The following is a 20,312-nucleotide window of genomic DNA, read 5'->3' as shown; positions in this document are numbered from 1 at the left end:
CTGTCCATGTGACACTGCCACGTGCTCCCAGGCTCGTGGCTTTTCCCAAGCTCTCTGTGCTGCTGGGATGGGCAGAGCAGGGCTGGAGCACAAGGCAACCTTTGCCATTTCTGGGTGCAAGGAGGGCAGCCAGGAAGGGGGCTGTGGCCTGGGCTGGGCTGGGCTGGGCTGGCACCACCACGACACACCCACATCGTTGTGGTTCCTCCTCCTGCCTCTCAACCATCAGCTGTCCCCAACTGGAGGTTGGTTTGTGCCTGAGTTGCATAATTCCCAGTGTGTGGTCTGTTGGAAAGTCTGAGAAAATCTAATCTGGAAAGTATTGGGGGTAAGGGAGGTGGGGATGGAAGAGGGAAGGAAGGTAGTTAAGGAGCTGAGTACGATGTTTTTCCATTCTCAGACAACAAATATGTTTTCAGGCACTTGGTTTAGCCTGAGAGAGATGAAGCAAGATTGGCGAAAAGTGAATTATTTATAACACACAATATCACCTCTGGCTGCCTGTGATCTGAGAACCAAAAGGTGGGTGAGCTGTGTGTGTAAATCCCTCAGAGACAAAAAAAGATGTGACAAACAAACAGCAAGAGGTACTCAGAGCTAACTCAAACATGAAAATACCAAAGAGTAGCCAATTGGGTTGTGCCTAATGACCTTTCAGGAGCTCTGTGGAGAACAGACACGAGCTATGGTACCTGGGGGATTGTTTACACGTGTGCATACACAGGTTATCCAGTTAAAAGCAATTCCCTGTCAGTGAGGTCACTTCAATGTTGCTGCAAAGGGATGGGTTTGCTCCTAAATTGCCTTTGCTTTTCATTTATCTTGGTTAGTGAATATAAACCCAGCAGTGTTGGCTTCAGGAAACTGCCCAAATCTGTGTTTGCACAAAGTGGTTTTTGTTCACAGAGGCTCTGTGGCTGAAATCCATCACCTTGTGTCACATCCAATTGCATCACTGCCCTGATACAGCCCACACTTCAAAGGCTTGTTTTCCCAGATTAAATAATTAGTCTTACTTTCCAGATCCCTTCCTATCTGTGACATCCCAGCTTAGGCAGTAGCATGGCTCAGGTTTTAGTGTCTTTGCTTGCTTAAAGCTGTTATTTTTGTTGCTCTCTGTTGAATTCCTTCCCACCACACTTCCATAGCTGAGATGACTTTTGCCTGTCCAGGAATAGGGGAATTTCTTCTTTTGCCATTGTTACAGCTGCCGAAATTCTACTGGAGCTTAAGGGCTCTGCTCCATATGGGCAGAAAACTTCCAGTGGAAACTAAACAAGGGCAAGTGCAAAGAAAAGACTTATTTCTGCGAGCACGACGTTGTCCAGAGGGAAAATAATTCTTAGTGTATTCGGTGCAAAGTGTTTCAATTTTGAACTATGGTGTGAGTCTAGAAAAGTTCAAGTAAATACATCCTCTCACCTTTTTGTCACAGAATCACAGTTGAGTTGGGAGGGACCCACAAGGACCATCCAGTCCAGACACCCCAACAACCCCACCCTGTCCCTCAGAGCGTTGTCCAAACCCTCCTGCAGCTCTGGCAGCCTTGGGGCCGTGCCCACTGCCCTGGGGAGCCTGGTCAGTGCCCAACCAGCCTCTGGGGGAAGAACCTTTCCCCGAGATCCCAGTTCTCCCTGTGGATGAGTTGGTGCCCACAGTGCCTTGGTGGTGACACTTTTTAGGTGGATTCACTTGTAACATCTGGAAGAGACTTGCCCAGAGAACGTGGGTAGAAAATGGCATTTTGCTCATCTTTTTAGGGTCATTCATCAACAAATCCCTTTCATTTGCCAGTGGCCTTTGTGATTGTTCACAGAACAGAACAAGACCCAAATCTGCCGTGTCCGTGGGGTGAGAGGTGGGCTCTGACCTTGCCTTTGGTTGCACAGAGGGCTCAGAGTGGCCTTCAGGGAGGAGCCAGGGATTCTCCAGGCAGGAGAGGATGCAGAAGTGTGGCTGGCTGGAGACACTCCCCCGGAGGTGAAGGACCCCTGAGGGATCATTACGAGCTGTTTGACTCACAGTTGTCTGAACCTGCAATGAATTACGTTCGTCTCTTGGCCCGGGGGGACGTTCCAAGACCCAGCCGTGTCCTGGGGTGCGTTTGCTGTCTCTGGCAGGAGCCCGGCGTGCTCCAGCCTGAACCCAAATATCCTTTTTCGGCCATCCATGAAGAGATCTGCTTATCTTCCCAAATTACACGGCTCAGGTTTAAATGGGAGAAAAAGCAGCAGGCCAGAGAGCAGTTCCTCTTGGAAACCAATCCAAAGAGACCGTGAGCACTTCCAAGGCTTTGCAGAAAGGAGCCACACTAGGTTGCAACAGGCAGATGTTTTCCATATGTTGCTCAAGTGAAACTTAAATCCACGGAGGCAGGCGTGTACAGCACTGGGGGGTTATGGATTTTGGTATGAGCCTGGCCTTCAAATTGAATTATGCACAGACATCTTCAGGAACCGTGTGAGAGAGGGTTCAGCTCTGCCTGCAGTCGACTCTCCCTGGCTCCCTTCTCCTCCTGGAAATGGCATCCTTAACTATTTCTGTGCAAGTGCATATTTAGTTCTCTTAATAACCAACTATTCTTTCCATGTGCTGCCTATTTCATGTGAAAGCCTGAATCTCAACAAAGGAGAATTAGAGCTTTTATCTCTTTTCTTTCTCTTTTCTTTCTCTTTTCTTTCTCTTTTCTTTCTCTTTTCTCATTTTTCCTTCTCTTCTTTTTGTCTCTTCTTTTTTCTCTTCTTTTTTTCTCTTCTTTTTTCTCTTCTTTTTTTCTCTTCTTTTTTCTCTTCTTTTTTCTCTTCTTTTTTCTCTTCTTTTTTCTCTTCTTTTTTTCTCTTCTTTTTTCTCTTCTTTTTTCTCTTCTTTTTTCTCTTCTTTTTTTCTCTTCTTTTTTCTCTTCCTTTTTCTCTTCTTTTTTCTCTTCTTTTTTCTCTTCTTTTCTTTTTTCTCTTCTTTTTTCTCTTCATTAACTGAAATCACACTTAGTTTGGTCTAGGGCTCAACAGAGCATCATCCAAATCTGAGAGCTCATTAAGCAGCATCCTCATGATACTGCACTTGAGAAATAAAATGATAATTAATAGGATTTTTTTTTTTTTACACTTCCGTTGTTACACCTGATTCATTCTATTTAGGTTATTTATTGGGCTTCTTGGCTAGGTACATAATTTTCTGCGGTGCTTTTTATGCCTCCCTGGTTTTGTACAGATGATTCTTCCAGGCCAGGTTGGAGCCTGGAGCAACCTGGGATAGTGGAAGATGTCCCTGCCCACGGCAGGGGGAGGAACTGGTGTTATTCTCAAAAACTGGTGTCTGTGGGTGTGTGCAGGTTTTGTGGGGCTCTCTGCAGGTGTAGGGCACTGCCCACCAGCAGCCCCTGCCCTGTCCTTGCTGTGTCCCCAGGGAACTCGATGCTGCTCCGTGTCCTGCCCGCGCTCTACGAGCAGCAGCCGCGGCCGATCGCGCTCCGGCTGCGGGACCTGCTGGCACTGACGGCCCAGCTGGACCAGGCAGAGCAGCTCCACCTCCTCAGGCTCTTCCAGGCCGTGGCCAGAAACAGAGAACTCGGGGTAAGCACCTTGGGGGTGGCTCACTGCCCCCCTTCTGCAGGGCGGTTGTGTTCAGGTGGCTCGGTGAGGTCTGTGCCAGCAGCGAGCCGTCCTTACAACATGCAGGCAGTGACTTCCCATGCTACTTCCACGGAATTCTGTGATTCCATTCCAAATTCTCCATCTAGTCATAAGGAGAACATAACAGCGACGCTGCTGGACCAAAAGGTTTGGGTTAAACCATTTGTTTTCAGTGATTTTGGCTCTTCCTCTGCCATGGGAGTGTGAATTCCCATAACTGTGTTTCTGTCAGAGGACATGAGCTGTATTGAAATACATGTCAAGGAAGATTAAAATGAGTTAGGAACTGATGAGAACTGATAATCCTCAACAAGGAAAACCATAAGAATGGGTTGTTTTATGCCCCACTTCTGTGTCAAAATGTCTTTCACACAGATGCAGGTCCCATTGGATCTGAGGTGCATTAGTGTGCATGTGTGTTTACACAAGAATTAATTACTCAGTGCAGAGTTGTAAACACTCCATCCTGTTTGTAAGATGATTTTAAGCCTCGGCCTCCTCAAAACTGGATTCTTACAAGAAATGACAGCTCACCCATGGCATGTTTTTTAGGCTGTGAGGATCTTGCCCTTTGTTTTCCCCTCTGTTCCAGCTCTTGACCTTGTCATGTCCTTTAGTTTCCTATGGAAACAAAAATTTCTGCAAGTCCTTTAATTTACTGTATCATTGGGGAAGGCTGAGTCTTCTGTTGTTTTAATCAATAAAATATAGTCTGGCCTGGAGGGAGGGAAATATAAGGGTGGGGTTTTGATTTTTTTTTTTTTTTTTTAAACAATTGGCCATTTCCTTACTTATTTATGCATAACTGCCATATTTCAAGGCTAAAACTTACCCTTATTCCATATGTTGAGCTGAACTTGGGTTGACCCCTGTGCAAAGGTCAGCAAGGGTGGAAAACTATTTTATAGAATCAAAGTCTAGTGGTTTATTTTTATCACTCCAGTTACATCTCTCTTGGTTATTTGTGTTCCCAATTAAAAATATATATATTCAGTTTGTTTCTGTCTGATTTTTTAATAGGTGCTGACAGAGTGTTTACCCTTTTTATTTGGGCATTTGAGGGACCCCAACCACAGTGACTTGATTCTAAACATCCTCATAGAAATATCCAGCTACGAACCAACAGCCTTGGCCCCTTTTCTGCCGACGCTGAAGGAGGTTGGGGAGAGTTTCCCAGGTCTGATTGGGCAAACAGCAAAGATCTTTGGAGCTGTTGGGCACATTGATGAGGTGAGTTTGGAAACAAAGGTTGGTTTGGGGGTTGTTCTTTTCTGCATCCTGGGTAAAATGATACATCTAAATATGTCTTTCTTCACAAGTAGCCAGACTGCCCTACCAGGGCACAGAATCATGGAATGGTTTGGGTTGGAAGGACCTTAAAGCCCATCCAGTGCCACCCCTGCCATGGGCAGGAACACCTTCCACTAGCCCAGGTTGCTCCAAGCCCCGTCCAACCTGGCCTTGGACACTTCCAGGGATCCAGGGGCAGCCACAGCTTCTCTGGGCAACCTGTGCCAGGGCCTCCCCACCCTCACAGCCAAGAATTCCTTCCCAGTATCCCATCTAACCCTACTCTCTGTCAGTCTGAAGCCATTCCCTGTGTCCTGTCCCTCCAGGCCTTTGTGAGAAGGTGTTTAGTCACAGACAACACTGTGGGTTCATCAGTGGTGGAGAATCCCCAGGGAAACCTTTGTCCCCAGAGAAAACAGTTTCTTTTGGCCCTTTATCAAAGCCATTCCCTTAAATCCTGGGGCTGGGAGTTGGTGGCTGGCTCCGTGCCTGTGCCACAGCTCGACTGGCACGCGGGGATGTCACAACCTCTTCCCTCGTTGCCATAAGGCCCATCCTTCCCTTTGGATCTCACTTTGGGTGTGTATTGGCCAGGCCGTGGGGGTCTGATCACTGTGGGTGCAGCCCAGGGAGACACTTCCCTTGCTGTTTCTACTGATCTTGAGCTTTTTGTTCATTTAAAATTAAATTTATCTCATAAGAATCAAAACCAGATTTGGTTTGGCTTTGTAAATCTCATTTCTGTTGTGGGGGGGAAAGCCAAAATCCCATGGAAGACTGGGAGCCAAATACAGCTTGTTGTTGTCTCCTTGTTTACTTCCATCCCCCCAGCAAGTCTGACTTTTACAAGAGCTGCAGGTGACCATGTTCAATTCTGCATTTAATATTTAGGAGTCAGCATCTCCTAGAAGCTTTACAGTTTATAAGCAGCTAAGCCTCAGCTGAGCACAGCTGGGATCAGAACTGAGGGATTTAATTCTGTGTTTTAGTGTGTTGAACCAGCTCTTCCCATATGAGCGTCTCTGAGGTTCCATTTCTGCCGTGTTTGTTACTTCAAAGGGGCTGAGTTTATTTATTTTGCCTTTTGTTGTTGTTATTGTTTTATACCAACACCAAGAATAAGCAGGGAACCCACTGGCCAGGTTGTATTTCATATGTTATTGGAAATTGTCGCCTGAGGTAAAGTTTACAAAGACTTGATTTGAAGAATCTTTTCTCCTTATATTTTTAATCTGTTGGTTTATGTGGGTACACGTAGTACTACAGATGAGTAATTCATCTGTAGTAAGTGTTGAGTAGCTGGCTTTGTGTCCTGGCTCTTATTTTTGTAGGGAGCTGCTGACACAGCAGCAGGCTGCAATTCCAGTGCCACATGTCCAGGGGAATGGCACCTTGTCCTGTGTGTGCAGTGACACCCAGGGGACCTTGCACTTGAGACTTGAAAACATGGAGAAAAGCAGCAGGCAAAGGGTGGCAGAGGGGAACATTCCAACAGGGGACAAATGGCTCCCCTCGTGTTTTGCTTCCTGAAAAGATAGAAGTCGTGGATATTTCTGAATTATGGAACATCATAAAATCCTAGAGTGGTTTGAGTTGGAAAGGACTTTAAAGCTCTTCCCACTCCATCCCTCGATGTTGTTGGAGATCTCTTCCAGCCTGGGAGATCTGATGATTCTGTGGTCTCACCTGTCCTCAGGAATCAGCCTTGGAGGCATTTCTTGCTCCTTTAAGAGGAGATGATTCTTTGTCAAGGCCAGGTTGGACAGGGCTTGGAGCAACCTGGTCTAAGGAAGGTGTCCCTGCCTGTGGCAGGGGGTGGAATGGGATGATCTTTAAGGTCCCTTCCAGCCCAAACCACCCTGTGACTCTGTGACGGAAAGGAAAACCAGTGCCATGGATCTCTGGCGCTGCAGGGCAGGCAGCCAGCCAGCCTGCCAGCAGAGAAGCACAACCACATCTGGCATCATAAAAGCTGGGCAGATCTTAGAGGCTCCCGTGGAGCAGTGAGAATGAATTAAAAGGATACTCTGATCTCCAGTGTCACTGCAAAGCTCAGTCACTGCTGCACTTTGTTTGTCCCGCTCAGGGGAAGCAGCAGAGCAGTCCCTGCACACACAAGTGCTGCTGCTGCTCTCGTGTCTCAGCCCCCCGTGCCAGTGCCTTCCTGAAACCCTCCGTGCTCACTCCTGCCCCTCTCCCCTTCCCTGTCCCGGGGCTGTGCCACAGGAATGCTGCTCGTTCCGAGGCGTGACTCGGCATCTCCCTCCCGGCCAAGCCAAACAAGCGGGGAAGGGAACAGCGATGGCAGTGCTGGAATTTTATTTGCTGATGTTTCACTTCACTGGAAGGTCTGCTTGGGGAAGAGAGGTGGCAAGGATCGAGGCTTGGCCCTCTGTGGTATGGATTGTGGGTGTGAGCAGCAAATCCTTTCTGCTGGCTCCCAAAAACAACCTCTTGTGCTGCCCCCGAGCCGCTCTGTCCACCTTGGCAGTGCCGAGGGACCCCTGGAGAGATGAGAGCTCTGGCTGAAGAGAGATCCCTTTATTCTAAAGGTTGCCCCCCACTTCTGCTGATGTCAGTGACAGTCTCAGGGGTGAAGCTGAAATCAGAACTTGTCCCTTAACCATGAATTTGTGCAAAGCAAAACACCATCTTGGGGCAGAGGGCAATTGGACATTTTAATGTATTTTTTCTCCCATTAACTGCGTGTTTTGAACCAACTGAGAGTTTTAACCGACTTCTGAAAGCCTTGTGATCTCTTTTTGTAGTCTCCTGAGCCTGATTTTAAGCTAAAGCACAACACTTTGCCACACCTCATCGCTTGTATTTTAGATCTTCACCTTCTGGCAGATGTAATGCCATAAAATGCAAGGGCTGCTTATGAAAAAACACATGAATACATCAAATAAGCCCTGTTAAAATCACAACGGGCTCTGTACATCCAAATAGGCTTTTTGAAGAATTTTGGATAAGAATTGGGGCAGGGATAATGACTGCTTTCATGTTGAGCTATTTTGCTGTAATTTTGTTTTGTATAACAGTTACATATTATGTTACTCGGAGTTTATTGTTCTTTTACCTCACTCCAGGCGAGTAGCAGCATTTCAGCAAGGCTGGAGACACTCCAGCTGGATCAAAGTGACAGGAAAATGGTCAAAAACTGCTCCTCCAGTTTGTCTGCTGCACAGTTTGTTTAGGAAACAAAAAAATGTGTTTTAAATGTTAATTGAGCCTGTGTTTATCTCTTGGGGGGAGGGTTGTCTTTCAAATAAAAGTCAACCTCTTTCAAGCCACTGAGGAAAAAGCTCCTTCAGTCACATCAGCCCAGCCCGAGGTGTAGCTGGACCTTCCCCCAGCTGAAGGGAAGCAGTTTGTCCGATGCTCTTTTCCCATTTATCCCGGGTTTCCCTGAGCAAAGCCATACCTGGCTACCCAGCGGAGGATCTGATGTGAGTTCCTGAGTTAATTGCTGGGTTTTTCACTGGTTTTTAGATATTTTTAGGGCTGTGGAACTTAATGTACTTAGAACAACTATAACAAAACAGGGGAGCCCTGATCTGGAGGTGCTCGAGGTCAAGCTGGATGTTCCCTATCTCTGGAGGTGTTAGGTGGCACTTGGAGCAACCTGGTCTGTGGGAGGTGTCCCTGCCCATGGCAGGGGGTGGAACAAGATGAGCTTTAAGGTCCCTCCAACCCAAACCATTCCGTGATTTTCACCTTCAAGCTTCTGGTTTAGGATGGGAATTCGGACACGTACACACAAACAGCTGGCACTGGAGCTGTGTGTCCTGGCCAGGCAGAGATGATAAAGTGTCTCTGCTAGAGAATATTTACGTGTTTAATGTTATGATCTGAAACAAGCCCCCTTTAATGCTGATTTGCGGGGGATGTGATCTCTGCTGATAAACTGGGGAAAGCACATTGCCCTGAAGAATTGGGTGGGAACATTTTGGCTGCAGAGGGCACATCAGACTCCAGGCCATTGGCAGTGACTGACAGCCCGTGCCAGGCAGCGTGTGAGGACATCTTAGACTGAAATCTCAATTTAAACTTCTCTTTGTTGTGCTGTCAGTCACGGCTCTAATCTGAGTGTTGCTCCTAAACTAAATGCTGTGGAAGGAGAGAACCCCTGTGATTTATGAGGTCCTTTAACCTCTCACCATTAGGGAGAGGAGATGCTGACAGGACCCCAGCTCCTGCCCCTCACTGCTCTGCCCCCCTGTGCTGGAGGAGCCCCGTTCTCTGTGGGCAGCACTGGTGACAACAGACCCTGGGGTGACACTGCTAAATGTCAGCAGCACCCAACAGGCCCAGAAAGGAGTCCAGAAAATCATAAAATCCCAGACTGGTTTGGGTCGGAAGGGACCTTACAGCTCATCCACGCTTGATGCTTCCAGGGATGGGGCAGCCACAGCTTCACCTCCCTACACTCTTTTTCTGTGCCTTTCTCTTTTCAAGACCAGGTTGGATGGGGTTTGGAGCAACCTGGTCCAGTGGAAGGTGTCCCTGCCCATGGCAGGGGGTGGCACTGGGTGGGCTGTGAGGTCCCTCCCAACCCAAACCATTCTGTGATTTGATGAAATAGCTGAGCCAGGCTCAGCACAGATGAAAGGGGAGCTCAGTGCTGCTGGTGTCCTGAGCCAGGCTGACCTACCAACTAGAAGAATGTAGGGCCCTTCAAAGGGCCTTTAGGGACTCTGGCTCGAGGTCTGAGGAGGAGACAAGATGTACTGAGTTAGGCTGGGTTAGGTAATACCAAGAGGAACAAAAGTCACGTAGCAGCACACACAAATAAACTGTGTTTGAGGCACAGTTGGTTATCGTGGGGCAGCCACTCTTCCCCAGGGACAGTGACTCAGGCAGCACCACACAAACCTCCCTGCACAAGCAAACACTGAATTAATGTGTTTAAAACCCTTCTTATCTCCCCGTGTTGCCCAGGAGAGAGCCAGGACCTGCCTGCTGTACTTGGTGAACCAGCTGGCCAACATGGAGCACTCATTTCACCATATTCTGCTGCTGGAAATTAAGAGCCTCACCGACACCTTCTCGAGCATCCTGGGCCCCCAGAGCAGGGACATTTATCGCATGAGCAACAGCTTCACTGCCATAGCCAAGCTCCTCGTCCGGCAGCTCGAGGCTGACAGCACACCAGGAGCCAGGTAGTGTTTGTGTGGCAAAGCCCCTCCAGGGCCGTGTGAGGCAGCATAAATTCATATTAAATCTATTTGAATTGCCATGAAAAAAGCCACGTCTCAGATAAGCACAGTCAAAAATCAACCAGGGAAGTCAGCCCGCACAGTTATCGTTGAGTTTTTCTAGAAAATACCCGCTGAGGGTGATGAGAACAATGACTGGCTTAACTCCCTGGTAAAGGTTTGCCTAAGAACAGGCTGGAAAAAATTTCTCAGGCATCTACAAAGAGATGTTCTGCTCATTCAGCTGCTTCTGAGTGTGTATCCTAAGGTTGGAGGGCTGGGAGCGTTGCGGCGTTCCTCAGGGTGAGAATGTAAGTGTTATTTAAATACACGGTGGTAGTCACTTTTAATTAGTGAGGGACTCATAATTAGAGTTGTGTATGCTGACACAGGTCACGAGGGCACAAAGGAATAGTGATTCTGTGGAAAAATGTAACCCAGATGTCAGAAAAGCCATAACCATGAAGGACAGCCTTGGAGCCAGGCTGGGAGCGCTGGAGCCAAAACACTGAGGTCATTGGAGAAACAAGTAATTGGTGTCCTGGAGAGAGTTAAAAATGAAAAAGGAACCAGGAGAGAGTCCCTCCCTTTACTGCAGGGCTGTGAGAAATGTCCAAACTTCACCTGGTGGGAAAGCCCTTGGTGGAAACGAGCCCTCGGCACTCGTTTATGAAAAATATCCTTGGAGATAATGCCAAAGCCAAGTGGAGATAACAGAGTGAGCATGAAACAACACACTTGTTCCAAACTAGCCAAGTTTACTGGAAAAAAGAGGCAGCCAGATGTCGCTTGGTTAAGGGACCAGAGGGATGTCATGTATTCTGGGACCTGCAGAGGAGCAGGACAGGGATTGAGGCCCAGTAATAATTTATACAACCCATCATGGTCCCTCAATTTATGGCTGAAAAATTACTTTATTTGTTAAAATATTCCCATACTCCTACTCCTTATTATCTTCTGTGCTTAACATTTATCTATAGAGCTGATAAAAAAAAAACAACACTTAAAAACAAGAGAAGGTTTTCATTAAAACCTTACTGTGTTTCCCTGCTTCTCTCTAAAATCCCCTTTGTTAAGGACTTGCTTTGCCAAGGAGAAGAAGCTTCGTCGTCTTCATGAGTGTGGTTACAGATGATTTTTTTATTCTCCATCTGCTCCCTGATTTTATTTACTTATTTATTGATTTTAAATTTTATTCCCTCCTCAGCCCTCTTGCTCCTTGTGTTGTCTCAACGTGTCTGGGAGAGATCACAGCAAACCCCCGATTTTTCACAGTTACAGTTTTTAGCTCTTTGGTTTTACGTTTCAGGCCTGTGTGGAGCAAAGGATCAGCTCAATCAGACAAGGCTAACATGAGAGTTCTCTGCTGATTTAAGATGAGTTTACTCTGATTTGTGCCTGGTGAGTGGGACTGGTCCAGATGTTGGCATGGAAATGCCCTCCCGGCTCTGGAGCTGCTGCAGCCACTGAACTCAGAGGTTTATAAGGAGCAGCAATCCAGAGTATTTGTGCTGTGAAGGGGAAATAGGGTTTTAAAATGTGTGGCTGGATTATAACCATTCCTCCCAAAACTCGGGTGTTTACATAAGAGGAAGCCGATTCCTTTGGAGCCACGGTTGGCTCGGGGTTGTTTGACCCAGGGAATTTTACATGCAGGGAGTGCAAAGCATAATTAAAACCAGGCCATGCTCTGGTGCCCCTTACTGTCACAAAATTGCAAGTTATTCAGCCTCAGAGGTGCTTTTTAAGAACATATAGAGTTTTAATGGACTTATCCAGCCTAGGAGTGTAGTGTAGTCAATTAAAAAAAGGCAAGGAAGGAAATTTGGAGACACTTCCAAGCCCTGCATCTGGGTAAGAACTGAGCACACCTGGCTCCACCAATGCTGCCCATCTCAGTGTCGTGGCTGCATGAAATTACCTTTTAAACTGAAAGAGGAGAGATTTAGATTAGGTACAAGGAAGAAGTTCTTTACTCAGAGGGTGAAGAGGCCCTGGCACAGGTTGCCCAGAGAAGCTGTGGCTGCCCCTGGATCCCTGGAAGTGTCCAAGGCCGGGTTGGAGCAACCTGGGCTAGTGGAAGGTGTCCCTGCCCATGGCAGGGGGTGGCACTGGGTGGGTTTTAATGTCTTTCCAACCCAAACCAATCTGATCATTCCATGATCTTTTCTCCACCACTTGCCTTCTTCAAACCTCTGTCCTGCCTGAGGAGGTGATCAGTGATTATGTCTGTCCAGTGGCAAACCACAAGGACCCACAATTAACCCATTCTTGCTACCTCCATCCCCTCAGAGGTGAAGCCCTGGCAGCAACCAGGGCTTGGTTAAAATACACCTCGAGTGTATTTTTAGCCATCTCTGTTTGTGATGCTCTTTTTCCCTGCAACTCAATTTCTGATGCTGATAATGGTCTGGAAAAATGTCCTTCCTATCCTTCATACTCATGTACCACCCTTGAACTGGTGACCTGTGCACTGGGCTCTCTCTGCACGTGGAATCTCAAAGCCTGAAGTGATGAGCAGCCTGGTGCCATCTCTCAGGGCAGGTCACTGTGGTTCCTCCACAAGCTCGTGCATCTTGAAAACAGGCTGAGCTTGGGTGTAAACTGATCCTGCTCAGCAACCTCAGCAATGTCCCCAAAGCCTCCTGCCAAGATTTCAAACAATGGTTTGTTTTGCAGGGGCTGGGAGGGGGCCCAGCAGGAAGGGCTGCCAGGCCCCCCCCCTCTGAACATCCTGCTTGGGGCTGGTGCTCGTGGCTTCCCCAGGGAGTGGTGGGAGTGCAAAGCTGGCACATGTGAGAGCAGATGGTCCCCAGGGATGGGCACTCAGGATCCCTCCTGCTCCCCTGCTCCAAAATCCTGGGCACCAACAGGGTCAAAAACCAGGTGGTGGCTTGAGGAGCACCAGGCAGTGAGAACTGCACCCTCCACACCCTGAGGAGTGACTTCTTTCTGCTCCACATGTGGAAAGTAGGATTCATTAACATGTTTCTCTGAGGTCTTTTCCAACCTTAACAATTCCATGATCCTTTAGGAGAAGTATTTCCTTGTATTCCCTTCCCGAAGCCATCGGAGCCCAACAGGAGAACACTGGACAAAGAGAGGTGCTGTTCTAAAACACCATTTTTGTTTCCAAACTTCATCAAGGCTTCCTGGTTTGGGTCTGTCATTCACAACCCCCCCCCAGTCCATCAATCCCCTCTCTGTGAGCAGAGGCTTTCCATGTATTTCCATATGGAACAGACGTTTTCCTTAGCGCTCAGCTCCCACAATGGGAGCAGTGTTGGGAGTCCTGTTGGAGTGACAGCTTCCCCATAAATTAAATCTTGTCCTACATCCCCAGAAAGATTTGTTAGCAAAGGTCATATCAAGGTTCTTTATTACAGAAGAATATTTTTAAAGTGCTCCTCGGTGTTAATATATTACGAGATCTTGCTTAAATTAAAAACAAGACAAAACTCGCCAGCTCCCCTGAGAAATATCCTGAGCTGCCTTTATCAAAACAAATGAAAAAGTGCATTTTGTGCTGCAGTATTTCTGGTTGTTTCTTTAAAAACATGCTTTGTACAATTGGTAATTTGCAGTTTGGGGAGTTTTTAATGGGCCCCCCGACTGTGAGCGTGACTTGTTGAGACTCTGCTGCTTTGGAAGTGCTGTGTTAAACTCTCATTTGTGGTTTTATATATCCAGATTTTACAGATTTAGCTATTCAGATGTTTGTTCATCAGGAAACATACAAAAAAAAAAAAAAGAGAAAATCAAACAAAGAAATGATCAGAAACAAAACAAACTTTGTTTAAAGCTGTGGGTAGAGTTTAAAAAGTAAATACTGTCCAGGACCCCTTAGTTCTCTAAAATTCCTCTAGTTAGAGGGTGGAGGGGCCCTGGCACAGGTTGCCCAGAGAAGCTGTGGCTGTTCCTGGATCCCTGGAAGTGTCCAAGGCCAGGTTGGATGGGGCTTGGAGCAATCTGGGCTAGTGGAAGGTGTCCCTGCACATGGCAGGGGGTGGCACTGGATGGGCTTTGAGGTCCCTTCCAACCCAAACCATTCTAAGAATCCTTAATTCTGGGATTTTAAGACTGACATGACAAATTTAAAACAAAACTACTTGTCCTGTTCATTTTAACTCTTCATTTTCTCATTCCTGAACTACAGTGACATTGCTTAGAACTTTTCCTGAGCCTGTTTCTGCTGAGTTTTAAATTATATTTTTCTTACTCAGGGTGCAGTAATTCGGTAAGAACTTCATGTACTTCGGTCAAACATTTAAAACCACAGAGTTCTATAAACTCTGAAAATTGCTTGACTTTTGCTTTGTGAAAATTATGTAATAAGTCAGTGTCTTGCAAGCTTGGGAGGATGGTTTGAGTTCGGATGAAAAACTTTCTCCAATGGACAGTCAGGAAGAGTTGTGATTTGCTTACGGAGATACAGCACATGGAGTTTCTAATCCAGGGTTGTCAGAGATGTTCAGTGTTTCTGATCCATCAGAGACATTCATCTAGAAGATGTTCCTGAAAATAATCTAAGGGAATCTCTGCTAAAACATATTTATTTTACCAGATCCACGATACAGGTCACAGGCAGAAAAGCAGCATCAGCATCACTGTGAACAGTGGGCCAGGGGTAAATCTCTGCTCTCTGCTTCCTTAGGGTGGAAAAGGACACCGAAACAGAACCTCCTGTACCGCTGGAGGACTTAAAATCTGTCGTGGATGGAAATGAGGAAGATGAAAAACTTCAAGTCAAAATCCAGGCTTTTGAAGAGAAAATAAATGTTGACAACAGCACTCCTGGTTCAGTGAGGAGATACAGCCTGGGCCAGGTTTCCAAAGAAGAAAGGAAGGATATGAGATTTAACAGGTATGGCTCTGTAAAATGTGTCAGGGGGTTCATGGATATCAGCTTTGCCATAAACTTTATCCAGACAATGAGGATTTGGTCCATTTGCATGATCCCTACGGGCATCATCAGCCTAATTTTAGCCAAGTCTCATATCCATGAGGTCAAAGGCTGGGTGAAATATTTCTTAATCATGGAATCATGGAATGGTTTGGGTTGGCAAGGACCTTAAAGCCCATCCAGTCCCACCCCTGCCATGGGCAGGGACACCTCCCACTAGCCCAGGTTGCTCCAAGCCCTGTCCAACCCGGCCTTGGACACTCCCAGGGATCCAGGGGCAGCCCCAGCTTCTCTGGGCAACCCATTTAATCTCTTGTGTGCCCTAAAACAGCACAAGGGATTGGACAATAACTGCACAGAGAAATCAGGGAAAGGAGGGTACAGAGACCTTTTTTGGGGTGTTGTTACTAACAATGCACATCGAAGGACACAGTGTGCACCCAGTGTGCCCTTAGGCTGCCTCTGCACAGCAGCTTCCCACAGACCTCTGCCCTTCCTGCTCCAGGACTTGCCCTTTGAGTCACTTCTACCCCCCTGACTCTTCCCCCCATCCCAGGGCAGGACGAGCTGCAGGCTGAGCCCTGCACCAGAGAAGTGCTGCTGGATGGCATTTTTGTGGTGTGATCAATAAGGCAGACACACCACTCCTGGGGTTATAAGACCCTTGCAGAGAGGTTCCCTCTGCAAGGGAACCCATGGAATGCAGATGTTGGGATATATAGATATTGTTTAGTTTCCTTTGCTTATTAAAGCTGTGGCTTGAGCTTGGCTCTTGAAATGCTTATTCCCCAGCAGATCTTTGCCTCTGGCTGAGTGAGCCCCGGGCTGGGCTCTCTGAGGCAGCTGCACAGGGGCAGAGCAGGGCCTGGGGTGGTTTTGGTGCCCTACCTCTATTCCAAACCCTTTCTCCTTTCCTTGCCCCCCTTGCAGGTCCAAGAGCCTCGCCCTGCACGCCCTGCGCACCAAGGGGCCGAGCTCGGAGGGGGGGCAGGACGAGGAGAGCGGGGAGGTCCCTGCTGGAATCTCCTTCACCGAGATCTACATCAGCCAGGACAACGAGAAACTGCCCTTTGGGGTGGATCCTGAGGCGGTGCCACTGGGAAATTCCTTGGTGTCACACCAAAGTGTCGATTACCCGGAATCAGCAGATTTGGCGGAATCCACTCAAGAAAAGGCCCTGGAAGGAAGTGCAGAGGCAGCACCTGTGGAATACCAGGATAAGCTCTACCTGCACTTGAAGGAAAACCTGGGTAAAGTGAAGGAATATGTGACAGAGATGGGGAGGAAAATTCCTATCCCTGACCAGTGTGTGATCGAAGGTAAGCGGGATGAGCCTTTCCCATTCCAAGACTTTAACACTCCACTGAGATTCCTCTCAGGGTTTGAGCAAATGGGCAGCAAAGACTCTCCAGCACAGGCCTCGTGGACAGGGAGGAATATCAGTTTTATGAAATAACACTCCAGCCCAGACACACAACTCCTGGAAGGCACAGCAGGATGAGATTCCCGGAGGTTGGGTTGGGTGGGATCCCATCTCCCACAGGTTGGGTTGGGTGGGATCCCATCTCCCACAGGTTGGGTTGGGTGGGATCCCATCTCCCACGTCCCCGGGGCTGGTTTGGGTTTGCTGCCTTCACCAGGGGCAGGTGTTTGTTTGCAAAGGAGAGGGAGGTGGTTTTGTGAGGCTGTGGGGGAGGTGGGTGAGATGGGTCTGTGGTCCTCCTCCTCTTTGAAGGGAGTACTTTGGGATGGGTTGGGATCCTCCTGCTTATCCCCTTTAACCTGAATTTCTGTGCATCCAACCACTCACTGGTGGCCCTGAGCTATACAGCCCAGCCTTCAAGGGTTGATTCCAAACAGTATCTGATTCCACAAGTTAAATTAATGTTCAATCCCTTAAAACATCATCATCTAATACAACACAACTTCAGCTCCAACAAATAGCAACTTAAGTTGATAAAATATTTATTTCTTTTTCAGTGGTCAAGAAGTGGAAAAGCAGTTTCCACTCACAAAAAGAATATAATTATATATATTTTGAAAGCTTATGCTTCTGGAGAGTTTCCTAAATGTCTTAAATTCCAGGTTTAGTGATTGAAATAGTTATTTGGTAGAATTATGATAATTTTTTTTCCATAAAATGGTAGTGAAAACATGAGAGTGAACAGCCTGCCTTTTGAAGGGCTGAGTGTTATGACCCTGCATTAATCAAATATCATATATTGAATATTTTAAATGTATTACTCAGCTTCCTTTCTGCAGTGCCTACTATGATACATCCCAAGCATGGGACTGTTTCTAAATTCATTCAAACTATTGTAATTTCCTGAAAATCCTCAACTAGCATTCTTAGGAAAATTCTTTGAGTAGGGACACATGTGCAGAGCAGGAGATTTATGTGACTCATTCTAAATTTGCTGAAGAAATGCAGCCTGGCTCAGTGCACGGGGGACAGCTTGGGTAATATTCCAGATATTGCATTAACCACTCCAAAAACTTGCAGTTCTTGGACTTCAGTGATTCCTAAACTCGAACAAGGCCCATTCAGATGTGTGGTTTACTTTTCAATAAGATGTTTTGGGGAAAAAAATAATTAGAAAATATTCATATCCCAGTTGGCTAATTTTCTGTTGGTCGTGGAGGAATCTGAGCTGGAAATTTGATATGCAAGACGTGAAAAATGTGAAAAGATAAGAACTGCTGAGCAATGCCTCATGAAACAGAGTATTTGAAGGAACTAGTGGCAAAGTGTGTTGCAAGGAAATAGCCCTGTGGTGAGCAAAGAAGGGCAGTGCACGTTCCCCACGCAGCCTTTCCTCACTCAGGCCCTTCCTGGCCTTTCAAGGGGCAGCTCCTGGAGCTCAACAGAGTGTTCATGTCAGTTGTAAGAATTCCTAAGGGATGATGGGCCAAGTTCTGTTCCCTTAACCAGAATTCCACCCCCTGCTCACATTTCTGGTGGTGGTGGTGGCTGGGGCAGACTGTCTGGGAGGGGGGTGAGTTCCTCATTGCTCAGCACCCAGGCTGGGTGGCATCTCCAAAGGATCCTGTGCTGGGCAGGACAGAGGCCTGGGGGCCTTGGGGTGTATCCAGAATTCTCATGTAGGAACCCTGTCAGGTCTGGGCACTAATGAGACAGTGGAGGGTGTCCCTGCCCATGGCAGGGGGTTGGAACTGGGTGGTCTTCAAGGTCTCTTCCCACCCAAACCGGTCTGTTGTTGTCTGCATTAACTGGAGCCTGAATTTGGAGGATAAAGGAGAAAATCAGAGACCTCCATGTGAAGAAAACTGGAGACTCCTCAGTCTGGAAAAGAGAGGGCTGATGGAGATTGGCAGTGTCTCGAATGGCAGAGCATTAACTGAGGGTGGCTCACCGTCTGCCCTGGTGCAGGTGCTGGAGAACACTCTCTGAAGTTGTCAGAAGCAAATTCAAAACACACAAAATAGGCTCCTCTGCTCTGTAAAATTGTCTGTGATTTGCAAATTGGCTTTTTTACAATTGAGTCAGGCATTTGCTGTGCAGGTCTTAACCCTCGCAGAACATTTGTGCTTTGCAGGCTGTGATTTTCAGTCTCCTTGTTGACTTACAAGCTTGTTGGATTTATATGATATGTCCCAGTTGATGTAATATCAGCTGAAGTGTTGGATTTTACAGCTCTGAAGGGAGGCAGGTGAAGAACTGTCAGGGTGGATCCGTGAACTGTCTGTGACAGTTTGAAGATGCCTCATAAAGACATTGAAAAATTGCCATGTCAGCTCTGTTATCTCATTTAAAAGTTGCTATTTTTGGCTGGATGTGCTTTGGGCAGAGGCAGGGTGTGAATGGGGTGATGATCCTGCAGCAGGAGCACGGTTAGGACTGGGCTGTTGGCCAGAAGGTCTTGCCCTAAGAAAATGGCCAAGTTGAAGGTGTTTCAAAGAGCAGAGAAGCTCCAACAGCTCCCCAGACTCACGTGTATAAGTGAATTTCCTGGGACAACACTGCAGTCAGAGAGGGGATTTGAGCTGGGGCAGAAAGAAGGAACCCAAACCCACAAAAATCCATTTATTTGAGCTTGTTTCAGCTTGGGGCTGATGGTTTGAGTCAGTCCCTGCTTAGTTTGAAGCACTGTGCCCAGATCCACATCTCTGCCATACCTTCAGCAGTTTGAGGAATTCTTTTACATCATGTTTATCACTTTAATCCCCTTAATCCTCGGGATCTTTTCCTCAAAAAAAAGGGAAAAAACCCACCATATTTGTCATACCCTTCAGCTTTCATGGAGCTAAGCAAATAGTTTTTATCAGCCCATATTTTTCCAGATGGTTTGTGATCCCGTATCTTATCGGTACCCCCAGGATCTTGCAGATTCCAGAGGCCCAGGCCGTGCCTCAGGAAATTCCTGAGTTCTCCCAAGGTTGGTTATTGCTGTTCAGTGAGCACTGGGTGGGATTTCTGCTGCCTCAGTGGGACTGGGGTCCCTGTGGTTGAGATCAAGGTCCCCCAGTTTCCCCACTGGTTTTATTCGGTGCTGTCCAACAGGTCCTTCAGCCCTCCTGTTTTTCCATGTCTCCCAAACCCTTCTGGGGAGGTGGGGCCGGTGGTGATTGAAGTTGCTTTGAAAGGCTTTGGTGCAAGATGGAATCCCTGTATCAGGTGTTGTTATTACCTGGTCTGAGGGTGGGGGGGCCCTGGCACAGGTTGCCCAGAGAAGCTGTGGCTGCCCCTGGATCCCTGGAAGTGTCCAAGGCCAGGTTGGACGGGGCTTGGAGCAACCTGGGATAGTGGAAGGTGTCCCTGCCCGTGGCAGGGGGTGGCACTGGGTGACCTTCAGGGTCCCTCCAACCCAAACCATTCCGTGGTTCTCTGATGTTTCTATGATTACTGGTGTTAAGACCTGCCAGAGTTGGTTTTGGGAGGGGCACAGCACCCAGGTGGGAGCTGAGTCCTCCCAGTTTTACCTGGTGTGGCCCCCGTCACCCTGCAGGCAGCACAGAGCTCTGGAGCAGCTGCAGCCCCACCTGCCCCAGCCTTGCTGGCTCTCACCTTGACCCCCTACAGGTCAGAGGACTTTTGACCCGCTCTTGTTTCCCAGATGCACCGGGATGGTGGATCAGATCCATGGCCATGTGTATCCTGCCATTGGGAGGGACTGCTTTCAGATGATTCCCAGACACAGGCCTGGACAGCTGCTGGGTTTGCTTATAATGAGGGAAATGTTTTCCACTGTAGTTCTGGTTGCTTTTTGACTAATTTGGATAAAAACGCCCCCATTAATGCCAGCAGCCCAGAGCTCTGAGTGTCGAGTG

General features: G+C 47.6%; 1 protein-coding gene across 5 annotated transcripts in view; it reads left to right on the top strand.

Annotated features, from left to right (window-relative positions):
* Positions 1-20,312, top strand: part of VEPH1 (ventricular zone expressed PH domain containing 1) — a 63,300-nt gene that overhangs the window by 21,067 nt on the left and 21,921 nt on the right. For all 5 annotated transcript variants that reach the window (XM_039389972.1, XM_039389969.1, XM_039389970.1 and 2 more), the window contains 5 exons: positions 3,406-3,572; positions 4,653-4,862; positions 9,864-10,084; positions 14,775-14,984; positions 15,954-16,342. In XM_039389972.1, the coding sequence (XP_039245906.1) occupies positions 3,406-3,572; positions 4,653-4,862; positions 9,864-10,084; positions 14,775-14,984; positions 15,954-16,342 (1,197 nt within the window). The remainder of the gene's footprint in view (positions 1-3,405; positions 3,573-4,652; positions 4,863-9,863; positions 10,085-14,774; positions 14,985-15,953; positions 16,343-20,312) is intronic.

Source organism: Pipra filicauda, unplaced genomic scaffold, assembly GCF_003945595.2.
Source record: "Pipra filicauda isolate LSUMZ 115617 unplaced genomic scaffold, ASM394559v2 scaffold78_size3787270_pilon, whole genome shotgun sequence".
Taxonomy (NCBI): domain Eukaryota; kingdom Metazoa; phylum Chordata; class Aves; order Passeriformes; family Pipridae; genus Pipra; species Pipra filicauda.
Note: the sequence above shows the minus strand (reverse complement) of the source record. Positions and strands in the feature narration are given on the sequence as shown.